This window comes from Pholis gunnellus (assembly GCF_910591455.1).
Source record: "Pholis gunnellus genome assembly, chromosome: 15".
NCBI classification, from domain to species: domain Eukaryota; kingdom Metazoa; phylum Chordata; class Actinopteri; order Perciformes; family Pholidae; genus Pholis; species Pholis gunnellus.
Window position 1 is genome coordinate 14090035 of NC_136542.1, and position 14308 is coordinate 14104342.

Here is a 14308-nt window from a genome sequence, read left to right on the forward strand (position 1 = left end):
AGATGTATCTCTGCAGATCAGTTTGGGGTGAAAGCTAGAGGGGAAGCAGCAAGTCTGTTGTGAGCTCTTTCTAGTGGAAAAGTATCTGCATCTGCTTTGGGTAAGTCTCTTTTGCTTTCAATACTTTGGAAACCAAACTTAGCTGAGATTCAAGTAATTTAAAATGCAAATAGTTTAGTTCTGTCATCGTGTGGTCAGATGTTGTCGTGTGTTTATTTAATATCTGAGAAGACAATTTCCTGTTTTTGAACATTAATAGGCGAGGACCACATGAAGTGAAAAAATGCCCTCTATGTATAGCAGGCTCCATGACAGTTATGTTTCAAACAAAGGGGTAAGACTGCGTCAAATATTTCCCCAAGTTATTCCCTCTGGTTTTCATGACGCATTGTTGTGACTCCTGCACTTGTTTTTCTATCAAACTTCATGTTGTTAGAGGACGACCAGCTGTGTGACATTAGCTCTGGTTTTGGGCTGTCTGACGGTCATCGGGATCCTGCTGGCCATCGCGGTGCTGAAAAGACCACCAGCCCCCAAAGATCATGAGACTCTTCCTCAGGAAACAGGTGGGAGCAATTCCTCTACGGACCAGTGCAGGTAATAATCCCTCTGAAGATGTGTATATGTGTATATATATCTGCTAGTTTATTAGATAACTACATCTGCTTCTACTTAACATAATGTTAAACTGTGGATCAAAGTACATTTGATACCAGTTACAGTTAGAGACTTAACTGAACAATAACTTTATTAATAGTAGGCCTAATGGTTATTTTTATACCGATGTAATGATACAACATAGATCTCTATCATACAACAGTAGAATAATGAATTAACGTGTTCCTTTATAACTTTATTTACACCTATTAACTTAATGATTCTGAAATAGTTTCTCTAAATTATGATATTCACTAGTTCAGTTTCCAAAGAACTCCCTCAGCAGATGTCTTTGTTTGTCTGTTAGCATGGCGCTGGTGGAGAGCATCCCTCTACAAGTGAAATACAGAACCAACGAAACGTTTGGGATCCCTCTGGAAGATGTCTGGAAGGATCTTATCGCCATGGCAAAGGACCACGTTGAAGTGGCCTCTTTCTACTGGACTTTAACTGGGGAAGACATTAACGTTAATTCTTCCTCTGACATACCTGTGAGTAACTGAAATGGAGAGAAACATACACATTAACTGTTGTTTTTATTGTAAAATGCCTATATTACTGAGAGTCTGTCCTCTGCAGGGAAGGGACATCCTGAAAGCACTTGAAGAACTGCCCTCCAGGAACGTATCCGTCCGAGTGGTGACCAGTGTTCCAACCGTTAAAACAAACTCCACAGATTTAGAGATCTTGAAACGGAAAGGTTTGGAAGCGACCGTTCTTGTTCTCGACGTTCACTGCAGTATGTGATGATTTGTGATGCATTGTTTGCACCAACTTCCCCTTAACTGCAGTTCCCTCTTTGGCTGTCCGTAGGAGTTCAGGTGAGGAAGGTGAATTTTGGACGCTTGACAAGGGGCGTCCTCCACAGCAAGTTCTGGATAGTTGACAGAAAACATGTGTTTATTGGAAGCGCCAACATGGACTGGAGGGCTTTCACACAGGTAACACTTAAAATCTATAATTACAGACGCTTATGTGACACCTTAAAGCACCTCAAAATTATTTCATAATTCACTTTTAGGTGAAGGAACTGGGAGTAGTTGTCTACAACTGCTCCAGTCTAGCAAAGGACCTCCATAAGATTTTCCAGTCCTACTGGGTAATGGGACAATCCCACAGCTCCCTGCCGCAGCCCTGGCCTTCAAAGTATGACACGGCCATCAACAAACAGCACCCCCTGCTGGTGAGAACTGAGGAGGTCTCCAGCAGGCTGTACCTCACAGTGAGTTCCTTAGGTTTCATTTCCTTTTCACAGGACAGTTATTCTGATGGATAAAGGGCTGTCTCTATTTAAACAGAAGTCACCGTACGGTGTGCGCGTATTACAGTTTCAACCACCTCTAAACCTCAAACTGTTACCATGGCAGTCAGGTTGTATGCGTCGAATGTTTTTGTTGGTATTATTATTAAATGTTTGTTTCACCCCAGGGTTCTCCACCATCATTCTGTCCTCCATCGAGGACTCAGGACCTGGAGGCTATTCTCTCCATCATCTCAGAGGCCCAACACTATGTCGATGTAGCCGTCATGGAGTACTTCCCCACCACACTCTTTGAAAAGCCTCAGAGGTGACACTCGAAAAGAAACCATTTGCTTCCATCAAACTATTCGCCTCTTTGTCTTTATTTCCTCTCTGTTTTTCTTTTAATTGAACAGATACTGGCCTTTCATTGACGACGCCATCAGGACTGCTGCATTCGAGAGAAGGGTTAAGATGCGGATGCTGATCAGCTGTGGGCGGGACTCTAATCCAACCATGCTGCCCTTCCTAAAGTCTCTAGCCTCAATGGACAGCCCTCACCAGGATGTCAGCATCCAAATAGTAAGACAACAGCATGAAAAAAATAGATCTGCTGGGTAAAAATGCCGATCTTTGCCTCTGAATTTTCTTCTTTTTTTTTTTTGCACATCGTTCGCTTTTCAGAAACTGTACATTGTGCCTGTGGGAAACCAGTCTGATATTCCATATACCAGAGTCAACCACAATAAATACATGGTGACTGATAAAGTAGCCTACATTGGTGAGTGACAGATTGTCTTCAGGATTATTATTATTCCCACACATTTACTGTCGAGGTTAAACATTTATGCGTTGAGGAGTCGGTCTGTTGCCTGTGAATTGGTTAATATTTGAACAGATAATGTTGTGCTGTCCTTTAGGTACCTCCAATTGGTCAGGTGACTACTTTCTGACCACAGCTGGAGTGGGTCTGGTGATTTCCCAGCATGCTTCTCACCCTGTACGGAAGACCCTGCATGGTCAGCTCAGGGCAGTCTTTGACAGAGACTGGTACTCTGAGTTTGCTGTGGACCTTGATGACCTGGGGCACCACCCAGATTGTGCATTATCAAGATGACAGAAACCTCTTTATGAAAGTTCAATGTAAGTAAGATAAATCATATTCACTGTAGTGGCATAGTGGTGCAAATTCTTATGTCATCATCATTCTCTTCTTTTCTCCAAGCGCAGATTTCCGGACCAAAACTGAGGATGACAGAGTTTCTTCACTTCGTCCACGTCATCCATCGTCTTTTATTGGCTACTGTATCAAGTCCAAGGTATTGGTGGGGTAACACCCCATGTAGGGTTGGCCCTCAGATCATCAAGCTGCTGGATTTGTGCAACATTAATTCAAAAGTGAACAGCCCAATTGTGAAGCTCTTAGAATTGTTGTTTCTTCCAGCAATGCTCTCTGGGACTTGTTGTTGACTTTTACAGTTATTTGTTTAACTTTTTATTAACTTAAATGTTTTATTAAGGGGTTTTTTTGTAGCAAAGAAAAACAAATCCCAAACAAGTAAAGGAATAATAATAGTGAATCATGCACCTGGCAAAGAAAGACCAGGAAGAACAATTAAATTAAACATAAATAGATAAATCAGAGAAAAACAAAATACATCAAAACAACCATGCAACACGCCGACGACGTTGTTCGTCACTTGTGTCAACCATAATTTCAGCCCAACATCAGATATCAAAAATATATATTCGAAGGGTTCTATACACAGCATTATTTATGCTAGGAATAAAGTGACTTGCATGTGAATAGGATCTGCTGGCCAAGAATATGCTGCTTAATTCTCCAAATGTTTTGCCAGAATGTTTGTATCTTGGGGCAGCACCAGAAGATATGGTGGTGGTTTGCACAGCCCTCCCCACAATTTCTCCAGCATGTGTGGTTTATTGTGGTTAATGTCTTCATTTGTTTAACTTTTTAAAGCCAAAATGTCTGATCTTGCAGACTGACTGTGTGTATAATCATCTTTTTTAACTCAACTCAGATTGAATAAAAACTGAAACGTCTTTGTACAATGTGTGCAATCCTGTTGTGATCCAGTGTTTATTTAATAAAAGCTATACAAATTGATTGTATATCTGTATTTTTGTAGCTTCTACGATTTTGTATGAATGATTTGTTTGGAGATAAAATCAGGACAATAGAATATGATTATATCCTCTCGTTTGTGCTATGATTTTTTTATGACTTTATTTTGACATAATATGCTATGACTTTATTATGACTTTTCTCAACATACTGTATTTTGACTTTTTTATTACTGTTTCAACATATTACTTTTTTATTATTACTTTGGACAGTCTCTACTCACTTTTTTAATGATTTTATTTTTCTAAATACAATACTATCACTTTATTATGACTTTTTTTGATGTGCTATACTACGACATTTTAATGACTTTTTTCAACTTACTATATATGACTATACTACTTGTTTCTACATGCTATACTATTACTTCTTTTAACGTTCTATACTATGACTTTTTTCTACATCAAATAATGACTTTTTTCTACATAAAATAATATGACTTTGTTCTACATAATATACTATTACTTTTTTCAACATACTATTCTATGACTTTATGGACTTTTTCGACATACTACACTAACATTTTTCGATTACTATAATATGAGTTTTTATGACTTACTATACTATGACATTTTCATTACTCTAATCCACATACTATACTCAAACTATATTACTATTTTTTAACCCTTTTCTTTCTATGACTTTCGAGACACTATACTATGACTTTTTCAATACATTTTTTCGACATATTAAATTATAATTTATTTGACATGCTATAACATGACTTTTTCTGACTTGTTTTGACATGCTATACTATTACTTTTTTCGACAAACTATACAATGATTTTTTTCAACATGCTATACTTGACATTTCTATGCCATACTATATTATTATGGCATACTATACGTTCATATTTTATGACTATTTTACGACAACAATACTACCATTTCAATTCCGACCTTGGAGTTGTCCGGAACACAAAGAGCTGCTTTCATTTGGATCAAACAGTAATGACGTGAAAATAGTTAACTTATATGAAAATGTAGGTATATAATGTAGATATACATTTATATCTATTTTTTTATAAATTGCGTGTTTAATCAAAGAAATTATTGGAAAATATCTATGTACAAATGTTTCCTTCAGCAGTTGTATGTGTTTGTTTGATTGATTGGTTTTACTACTGACGGGATCTTTGTATGTTATTCCCCTCCCCGGCCATAGGAGGCGCTGTCACTGAAACCCTGTTTCCGCAGTGTAGGCGCAGGGCGGGGCTCCGGCTGGAGTACGTAGTACGTGTGCTTTACAGCCTTCACAGTGGTTAGCCAACGCTAAAGCTGGAGTTAGAGTCATGGTGCTGCTTGAAAATGATTCGGTAAGATTAAGAGCATATTGCTAATTATTTCATCTGTCGACGTTATTAATCATAAACTATAAATTGACCCTGTCTGCATTAGTTTAGCTGTCTAGTTAACAGGCAGCCACAACGTTAGTCAAGCTAACGTTAGTCGGACCCATTAGCCAGCATGCTATCATTTGATTGAAGCTAACGTTTGGTTTCGTGTTAAGCTTTAAGCTGGCACATGTAGTTATTGCACTTTATAGCATTTTAATCTTACGCAGACTTTGGTCACGTAGATATCTGTTGAACTGCTCATATTTTTGTACATAGACGCCAATCTAGCGTAACGGATCATTTCAAGACAACTAACGCTAAGTTATACGTTTCCTGAAGCAGACTAAAGTAACGTCAAACAACGAATACGTTTCCATTTGTAAAGCCAATCAAAAATGTAACGTTATATGTTAACGTTACATTTGAGGCAGTCAAATTAAACACTACCACAACCTTCCAACATGTCTCCGAAGGGGATTAAACCCCCCAACAGTTGATTTTAGATGCATATTTAATGATAGCCTTCGTAAAGATTGTTTTTTGTAGGTATGTTGTATAAGACTGCAATAGTTTAGGCAAGGTGTAGCTAATAAACTGAGTGTATAATCAGTCAACGTCTGTGGAATCGTTTCATGATAAATCTTCGTGCTGGAGCCCCAAACAGTATTGGTCATTCTTACAGGACTCGCGTTAATCTTTGTTTTTGCTCCGTTGTACAGTTTCTCACAGAGCTCACGCGACTGTTCCAGAAGTGCAGAACATCTGGCAGTGTTGTCATCACGTTAAAGAAGTGTAAGCACCTCTTGAGTTTCCTTCAAGTTTAACCTGTAAATAATGCCACAAGTTTCCCCTTTCATCGTCTAATGGGATGTGTTTCTCGTCTCCAGATGACGGGAGGACCAAGCCAGCAGCCCGAAAGGGCCACACGGAGTCATTTGAACCAGCAGACAACAAATGTCTCGTCAGGGCGTCTGATGGCAAGAAGAAAATTAGCACAGTGGTGAGCTTACTGTGTTTCCAATGTGTCTGTTTGATCAAATAGATCTCTGATATTTTGCTGTTTTTGTACACGCTGTTAATGCTGACTTTTCATTTTTTGCTATTTCAGGTTAACACCAAAGAAGTAATCAAGTTTCAAATGGTAGGTTGAGCTCATTTTGTGTTTATTTCAATGGCATTTTGAAGCTATGGCCACTGGTCACTGTATGCAGATTGTCTTGATTGGGTGTCCTTGATATTATTAAAATGATCTTGATATTAGTCTGTCTTTGAGAATGGAGCTGTGAGAACTTAATCGTGAACCTGGAACACCTCTTTGCAGGCATACTCTAATCTCCTTAGAGCTCACATGGATGGACTTAAGAAGAAAGATAAGAAAAGCAAAAGCAAGAAAACCAAAGCCACCCAATGAGAGACAGACTCTGTAACATAACCATGGGTACCCGAACTGGCCTGTGCGATCCTAGGGAACGGCAAAGGCCTTCACCTGGTCTGTCGCCGCACCCCGCTTTCGACCCGTTCACCCGAAGCCTCAGACTCGCTGTTCATCCACCCGGTGACCGCTTTGATATTGTGCCATTGTTTGCATGGTAATGTCTCATCCCTGGCATTTCGGTGCCATTGGAACCTGAGGATTTCTCGTACAGGACGAAGCAAGTCAACTTTACTGAATCGCCACCATTTCTGCTTCGGAACCGGGTCATCAACAGCTGCGTCAACCCCTGGAGCCTAATCCACGGAGCCCAATGATTACCTGCCCTTCATACTATTTAATTGTTACAGTCCATATTATGTTGTATTTACGGCTGACCTGTGAGCTCTGCTGCCGTGTTTCAATTTGACCTTTTATCTTAAGAAGAATTCATTGACATTTGTATCTTTTTTTTTCCTTAAATAATTGAATAAGCAATGACTTTACTGCCAAGTTGCTTCAAACACGACTAAATCAGAGCAGATTTGATTTTTTTTTTTTTTAAACCAGTTTTACTGTATTGGACTTGATATCGGAGATGAACATTTACTTTATTCAATGATCTTATTTTACCTCCCGAAGCACACTGAATATGAATATTTTTGTTTTGATTCAGTTTCATACCAAGCTATAAAACCGGCCATCTTAAAATGTTGAACCTGAACAAAATATGTAGTTTGAGTTAATGTGGGTAATTCTGAAGTATGACATGACAAGAAATGTTAAACGTTGATTTTTATTGAAAGGCATGTTTGTTATGAATACAGAGACAATGCTTTGTCTAATTCTAAATAACGTCATTTCCGTTCATCACAATTGCTCGGCAGGTTGAACTACAGCTGGTATATATTGTCAGACATTTGTATCGTGCTCTGGGTCCTGATCTCATGGAAGAGGAGAAGTTAAGTTCAGAAATAAAGTGCTCTGTTGAAAGTCACTGCAAGTTTGCTTTTGTCCATTTAGAGTAAGTGGCAAACAATGACTGCGCTAAATGAGTGATGTAGAAAAAGGAGACAGTAAATACACTATATACATTTACACCTTTCTGTGCTGTACTGGTAAAAGCAGTCCGGCCTGTGATTGAAAGAAGAAGCCCCTCATAGCGCCGTGTTCTTCTTGTCCGGCCTGTCCTTCGGGGAGAGTGCTAGGAGGCGCTGCCTGTCGCTCTCCTCTTGGTATCCCTGCTTCATTAGGCTGGTCACAAACTGAAACATGGTCTGGATCACAAAAGATACATATTGAGCTGGGTCAGGGTCCCCATGGGTGAAGGACATTCATTCTTTCAAGTATGATTTTGTATGTAGACAACATTGCTGCACTATCACCATCTTATGTATGTGTCCTGGGCTTGATTTTCCACACAGGGCCTTAGAAATACTAGTTAGTAGTACGTTGTCTGTGTGAATTCGTGCAAAACAGTGCTGTTAAATATTGTTTGGCTGTCCACACATATGCACCAAATTTGGAGGATTTGCAGGAAGATGTGTGGCTCAGTTATGGAATCAAATAATTTTCTCTTAATGAAAGGTGTTCAGTGTTCATATATAAAACATTTTAATTAACCAGTTACTTAAAGAAAAGGTGAGCGTTGAGGAAAAAGGCTTTTTATTAGATTAAATTTAAGGCTTGTAGCAGTTATCAGTGCTCAATTTACTATATTTTTGAATGACTATTGATGTACAAAATAATATTGTATATGTGATATATTTTTTTTATGTTTGATAAGTAATGGTGTCTAGTAATCCCAAGTAGGATGAGCCAAATGTTTGGCATGACATAGAAATAAAATTAAAACGGACTAAATTCAACCACTAGAGGGCCGTAGAGGCCATTCATTGAAGCAGAATTGTAAACTGAAATTAAATGTTAAATGTAAATATATAGAGATATAACATGAAACTGCAGACACACTGTTTCTAAAATAAGCGCACATAAGTTTACATTAAAGTTGATTTTTTTATTCTTAGCTATGTCTTTGGCCACAAGTGAATAATGTTTTAAACCCGCTGAAATGTATTGACGCATCTGCGGTCCAATACCAGAAAGCTCCACACTAAAACTAACTTCCCTGAAGGAAAGAGATGTCTCCATTGTGTATAAACACAGAGTAGGAACACACATTACTCGAGTGTCCCGGTATTAATAACACAGGCGATCTTGAAGTGACATAACATGATGTGACAGAGCCATGTTCCATTTCCTCCGTATGCTCATGTTTGGTTCAGTGACATGTAAATTACTCATCAGTCAGGCTTGTGTTGCACTGGTTCCCTTTTTTTTTGACATGTTACATGATCTCATTGAAGCGACGTGAAGAACTGACGCTGATGCAGGCCGGTGGTCGCACACATCAAGCAGCTGTTTCACACGGCGTTCACCCAGAACGGGTCGCTGTAAAGGTCTCTCTCATGTAACACTCACATAAAGAGACACACAGGTCCCTCAATGGCACTACTTACCTTCCATGCCTCCTCAAGCTCAGACGTCCACCTCTCCTTCAGGATGGGCTGCACGGCACAGATGAATTCTGCTTGGACGTACTGTAAAACAAAAAAATGATGGGATAGATACTTAACTGATACGCTGTGGTAACTAGGATGATATCCAGTTGGTGTGTCACTGCTATCATTGTTATTTGCAAGAGTAAGTTGTGTGTCCATTTTGCAGTTTTTGGGTGAATTCATTCAGCTGCTTTAGTTTAGATTTGGTCTCAGTATAATGGTGAGTCTGATAAAGAGCTGCTGTGTTAGTTGAAATTAGAATATGTGTAGTCCTCTATTTAAAAAAAAACACAGCGTCACAAAGACACACTGTGCTACGCAGCGTTGGGATCACTGCTCTTACACTGTAGTACTTAGGCGGGGCGTTGTAATGATAATGGCTCTTTCCCAACTCCAGAGCCAGAGCTTCCAGTCTCTCCAGCTGGTCCAGTCGAGCCACGCTTTTCTCGATAAAAGACATAACCCTGAAAAGAGATGGAGAAAAAACGACACCCCGTTGATCGTGAATTAGCAGCGGACGACTATCGGCTGAAACAACACTACTGTACGTACACACCTGTTGAAAGACTGCATGATGACATTTTCAGTTTCGTAAACTCATGTGCCGAGAAAGATACAAAGATCAAACACAATTGATTTCATATCATTTCAATCCAGCTCACACTTGGTGACGCAAAATTGCACCGTAGGCTACTTTATCCCCCTAGAAAACACGTTTTATTCCCCCGGCACCAAAACACGACAGGATCAATTTTCTTTGTTGCTTTTGCAGGTGTTTTCCATCACCGAGGAGAGTGTGCGTGACACTTTTGAAGATGAATACAGAACAATGGGTTTGACTTGGTTTATCTCTCTTCCCTCAGTCTCATTACCACCATGGACATATATATCCCTGAGTGCGGTTGAAGGGTCATTTGGCCTTATCACTGAATTTGAGAGCAGCAGCAGTTTCATGCTGGGATGCGTAACACATTTAGTCCGTGCGCCATAATTGGCTTCTTTGGCCTTGTGCATCGAGCAACACACAGAGGCCCGATGCTCCTTGGAAACAACAGACAAGTGGCTGTAATAGATGCTGCAAGCTCTGTCTGCAGCAGAGTGGTAGCAGCGTTGTAATGATACGACTACCTGAGGCATTTTGCCCTGACACTTATCTTACGATTTGTGTATTACACTGCACTGTGTGCAACATGGTTTTATCATGTATTGTTAAAAAAGATGAGTCCGGTGATGTTCTGTATTTTTTCCCATAAAAAGACCAAAACAACTATGCATTGATTCCAGTATCGAGTATTGCCTGTAGCCTTAAGCCTGGTTTTTCTGGGTGCCATGTAGCTCCCTTGTCTTCCAAAAGCTATTAAAAGAAATGTATGAGCCACACTGTTGCAATTGTTTTATTTGGAGTCAGTCGCACACACTCCGTCCTGCTGCCGCAAATACTCACTAGAGCAGTGGTTCCCAACCAGGGGTAATTGTACCCTTCTCCCAAGCGGTACATGAAATATTTGTGGAGTGGCTCTGATGATTTGAAAAAGCAGAAATTGTTTTGGTAAGAGTATACATGAATTAGGATTACAAATTGGTGAAATCTAAAAGGGTTGGTAATCACTGCACAAGAGCACCAAACGTGTTTCCATCGGCTGAAAATATATATATTTTTAAAAGCACAAAACTGAGGAAATTACTGAGCCTTATTTAAAAATGAAAATAAATATGTGTACACCGTTTTTAAAGATGTACTTCTTTAACCAATGGGTGACAGGTTGCCTCATACACATTAGGGAAGTGCATTAGGTTTGGTCTGAGTCTTTTCATGGGATTTGTTGACGAGAAAATGTATAACAATACCAGCCATGTCCTATTTTACATAGCAACTGGGATGTTCATCATCCTGAAAGAAGCCAATGAATGAATGACACACTTTGATCTTTTAGAGTAGGCAAGACAAGAGGGTGCTGGATATTAATCTGCTCTCCTGCCCAGCGTATACCATGCAGTTCTCTGCTATGCTATCGTTGGCTGGTTTGTTCAGTTTTGCTGTGGATGATGCCGATGTGTTAAGTGCAGCGTTGGTGACTGACCGTAGGCCGTGTGCCCTCAGCTCCCGGCTGGTCCGCAACCTCTCCAGGTCCTCCACGTCTCGGAACAGGAAGAAGACGTCCTTGCATTCAGGATGGGTCTCAAACAACCTGTCACCAAGACAACAACAGTACACGTCTCCTGTCATATTAAATCCCAGAAAACAACTGTAACCCTCTATCCACAGTGCCGAGTGTGAATTTGCTACTTTCAGCTCATCAACATTCGTTTGGAGGCTTCTAATTCTCTTCTTATCATCACTGCCCTCCGCTCTGTTTTTTTGTTTTTTTTACACCTAACAGCTGCAATCAGTCACAGGCCATGGTGGATCTGTGAGTTTGGTAGCCAGACCAATTCATGCCCTCATTTCCACCCGGAGCTGTGATGAGCCACCCTGCCCCCTCAGAGCTGGAGTCCTCCGTTAAATGGAGCCACTGATCTTGATGGAGTTTGACTTTTCTTTTTTTTAACCTCAATCAATTTCCTTGACCAGATGCCTTTATGCATCCTGCCATCCAATCAGAGTTCTTCCTCCTTCAGCTGAGATACCTGTAAAATAGTCACGCTGCCAGAATTGTTGTGCTCACAATGAGATGCAAGGCTTACGCTAACTCTGGTTTTTCAGAATGCAGTCGTGGGACGGAAAGGAAAAGAAGATAATTACCATGAGCACTTGTGGGTGCGGCAGGTCAAACCAAAGCTTATTCTACAAAAAAACGTGAATTTCTAAAGCTGAAATATATAACAGAGTTCTTATGATTAAATGCATTAGATGTCTAAAACATGTGCTCCCATAGATAGACTGATGAATAGAGTAGGTGGGGGAGGTGTTAGAAATGTGATGGTGCAAAACATGAGTAGCTCTGCGCCCTTTGACGAGCAGATAATACCACAGAGAGGTAATATATTGACAAAACAAAATGTCGGTGAGTGTCTACCGTACAGGCCCCTTGATGTTTTTGAGTGACCGACTAAAAAAACCTGCATGTTTTCATATGTCTACTATTGTACAACAAACTATCGTCTTATCGTTTTAAATATAGTGCAACTCCATAGTTTGGCTCATTACTTTCAAAGGATAATCTTACTGTGTTACAACTGGTAGTGCAGGCATTTTAAAATGGAAAGGGTCTGGGCTTATAGTTACATTAAATGAGAAATATTCAGGCTCTACTCACTATAAAGCATTAAGAATTCACTCTTGATTAATTGACTCAATAATAAACTCATTGTGTAATGCTACAATGTTTGCACTCCAATGTAAGTGGCTTGGAAATGCATACCTCCTGCTCACCAGCTTTATTTCCACTGTTCACACAGCATTGTATGCTCTTTTGTGGCGCACATGCAAGAGCTCATATGCAGACAATGTAGCGCTATATAGCTCGAGTGGAATTTTAATTGTCGCTGTTCAGAGGTTGTTGTAACTATTTTGGCACTGACGAATGGGTCCCATCTCAGTCTTAAGAGGATCTTATTTAGTTTAAATTGGGGGATCGTCCCCTTGCCAAAGAAAAAGGTCTGTTAAATTAAGAGCAAGAACACAATAAAAACGGGTGATTCTGTTATTTGCTGTTTTGGTGTAACAATTACTGTTCAGTCATGACACACAAACCCTGACAGCCGGGGGCCCTGACCCACAAGTGGCCCATGAATTTCCAGGCTAACACGCTAAGGTCATCTCTTCAATTGTTAAGGTCACCCAGGGGACACAGGGCATGAATTGAACTTCTAGCCATGTGCCCCGCCCGTAGTCTCCTTAATGTAAATGTTGCAGCCTGAATGTCCACCGCTCTTTATCACCTTCATTATCTCATACACTTTCATTTGTTTCATTTAATGTATTGTCATAAGTCAGAGATGTTTTCCCAGACGCAGGTCGTCAACCTAATTGATAAAATGCCTTTGTCCTGATGGCTCAAGCCTTTAATTGTATAGCACTATGGCAGACCCGTGGCTGTGTATCATTACATAATGTTGTTAAGATGTGATATGAAGTGATGAGAGGGGAGGAGGGGTAGACTGCTCTGAGCTCTAAATGAAAAGCCGTGGGCCAGAGGGAAGAACGGAGGGATGTGCTGGAGGTGGTGGGGAGCTCGATGTTCACTTTCCGGCTTGTATGAAAAGGTCACAGGCATAATGTCATTATCAAAGTGAGACAGAAGACCTTCTGAACACCTTTGTCTTTTGGGCCAGCAGGCCAGAACACAGGTTGAACTAAGCTGTCTGAAAAGATTGAACTGATAAGTTGCTCCTTTGCTGTGCGTTATGATGATCACGAGTATGAGCCTTTGAGACACACATGATACAGAAAATACCATTTGTTGTTGGACCATGTTGTGTTTCTTTTGACTACAAAATCCACAATATTTAGGCTACCTATATTAAATTCAAATTATAAAAAAAAAAAAAAGGAATTAGTGTTTATACTTGGCTTGACTTGATGGTGACACTATAATATTCCTGATCCTATGGCTTTACATTTTCAAATAGCTTCAGCCTACTAGACGAATTATCTCTTTAATTGTGAGTTATTGACATGCAAACAACACTGAAAAAGTACAGAAGAGGTTTAACCGTTTTACCTGACGAACATAATAATCCCAACTTTGGCAATATCGTCCCGGATAACTTTCCATGAATCCTTGATCATCTGAATCTGATCCTCGCTGGGACACGCAGCAGCAGCAGCAGCAGCAGCATCATCATCCTCTGTAGTCCTTTCACCAAACTCTGCCTTTGCTGTCAGACCTGATATTGCGCAGCCCATTCTTCACAGACAAAACAAAAAATATGTATACAATTATATATTTGCGCCAGTCCAGAAAGAAAAAAACAAGGGTTAATTGATTTTGTGCCAGAGGAAATCTGATGTCG

General features: G+C 40.1%; 3 protein-coding genes across 3 annotated transcripts; 2 read left to right on the forward strand and 1 right to left on the reverse strand.

Moving 5' to 3' along the window:
• The first annotated feature begins 32 nt into the window (after nt 1–32).
• pld4 (phospholipase D family member 4) lies at nt 33–4024 on the forward strand. The gene is made up of 12 exons (XM_079175294.1): nt 33–100; nt 260–334; nt 437–597; nt 965–1148; nt 1237–1357; nt 1471–1598; nt 1679–1879; nt 2086–2225; nt 2314–2479; nt 2582–2678; nt 2818–3040; nt 3128–4024. Exons 2-11 carry the CDS (start codon nt 284–286, stop codon nt 3012–3014), a joined length of 1446 nt encoding a protein of 481 aa, XP_079031420.1. The 5' UTR covers nt 33–100; nt 260–283; the 3' UTR covers nt 3015–3040; nt 3128–4024.
• A 1242-nt stretch (nt 4025–5266) lies between these two features.
• On the forward strand, nt 5267–7788 carry srp14 (signal recognition particle 14). Its single transcript, XM_079174431.1, has 5 exons — nt 5267–5359; nt 6100–6172; nt 6268–6380; nt 6489–6521; nt 6702–7788. Exons 1-5 carry the CDS (start codon nt 5336–5338, stop codon nt 6789–6791), a joined length of 333 nt encoding a protein of 110 aa, XP_079030557.1. The 5' UTR covers nt 5267–5335; the 3' UTR covers nt 6792–7788.
• A 160-nt stretch (nt 7789–7948) lies between these two features.
• On the reverse strand, nt 7949–14201 carry xgb (x globin; the record flags this gene model as incomplete). Its single annotated transcript, XM_079174711.1, has 5 exons — nt 7949–8068; nt 9311–9391; nt 9696–9816; nt 11434–11541; nt 14017–14201. The coding sequence occupies 5 exons, from the start codon at nt 14199–14201 to the stop codon at nt 7949–7951; spliced, it is 615 nt and encodes a 204-aa protein (XP_079030837.1).
• Nucleotides 14202–14308: the final 107 nt, after the last annotated feature.

Excerpts from the sequence above, each read along its gene's own strand:
- pld4 (XM_079175294.1), top strand. The coding sequence starts at position 284 with ATGCCCTCTATGTATAGCAGGCTCCATGACAGTTATGTTTCAAACAAA. Across the intron at positions 1,599-1,678 it reads ACTGGAGGGCTTTCACACAG|GTGAAGGAACTGGGAGTAGT; the intron begins GTAACACTTAAA and ends ATTCACTTTTAG. Across the intron at positions 2,679-2,817 it reads TGATAAAGTAGCCTACATTG|GTACCTCCAATTGGTCAGGT; the intron begins GTGAGTGACAGA and ends GCTGTCCTTTAG.
- srp14 (XM_079174431.1), top strand. The coding sequence starts at position 5,336 with ATGGTGCTGCTTGAAAATGATTCG. Across the intron at positions 5,360-6,099 it reads TGCTGCTTGAAAATGATTCG|TTTCTCACAGAGCTCACGCG; the intron begins GTAAGATTAAGA and ends TCCGTTGTACAG. Across the intron at positions 6,381-6,488 it reads AGAAGAAAATTAGCACAGTG|GTTAACACCAAAGAAGTAAT; the intron begins GTGAGCTTACTG and ends TTGCTATTTCAG.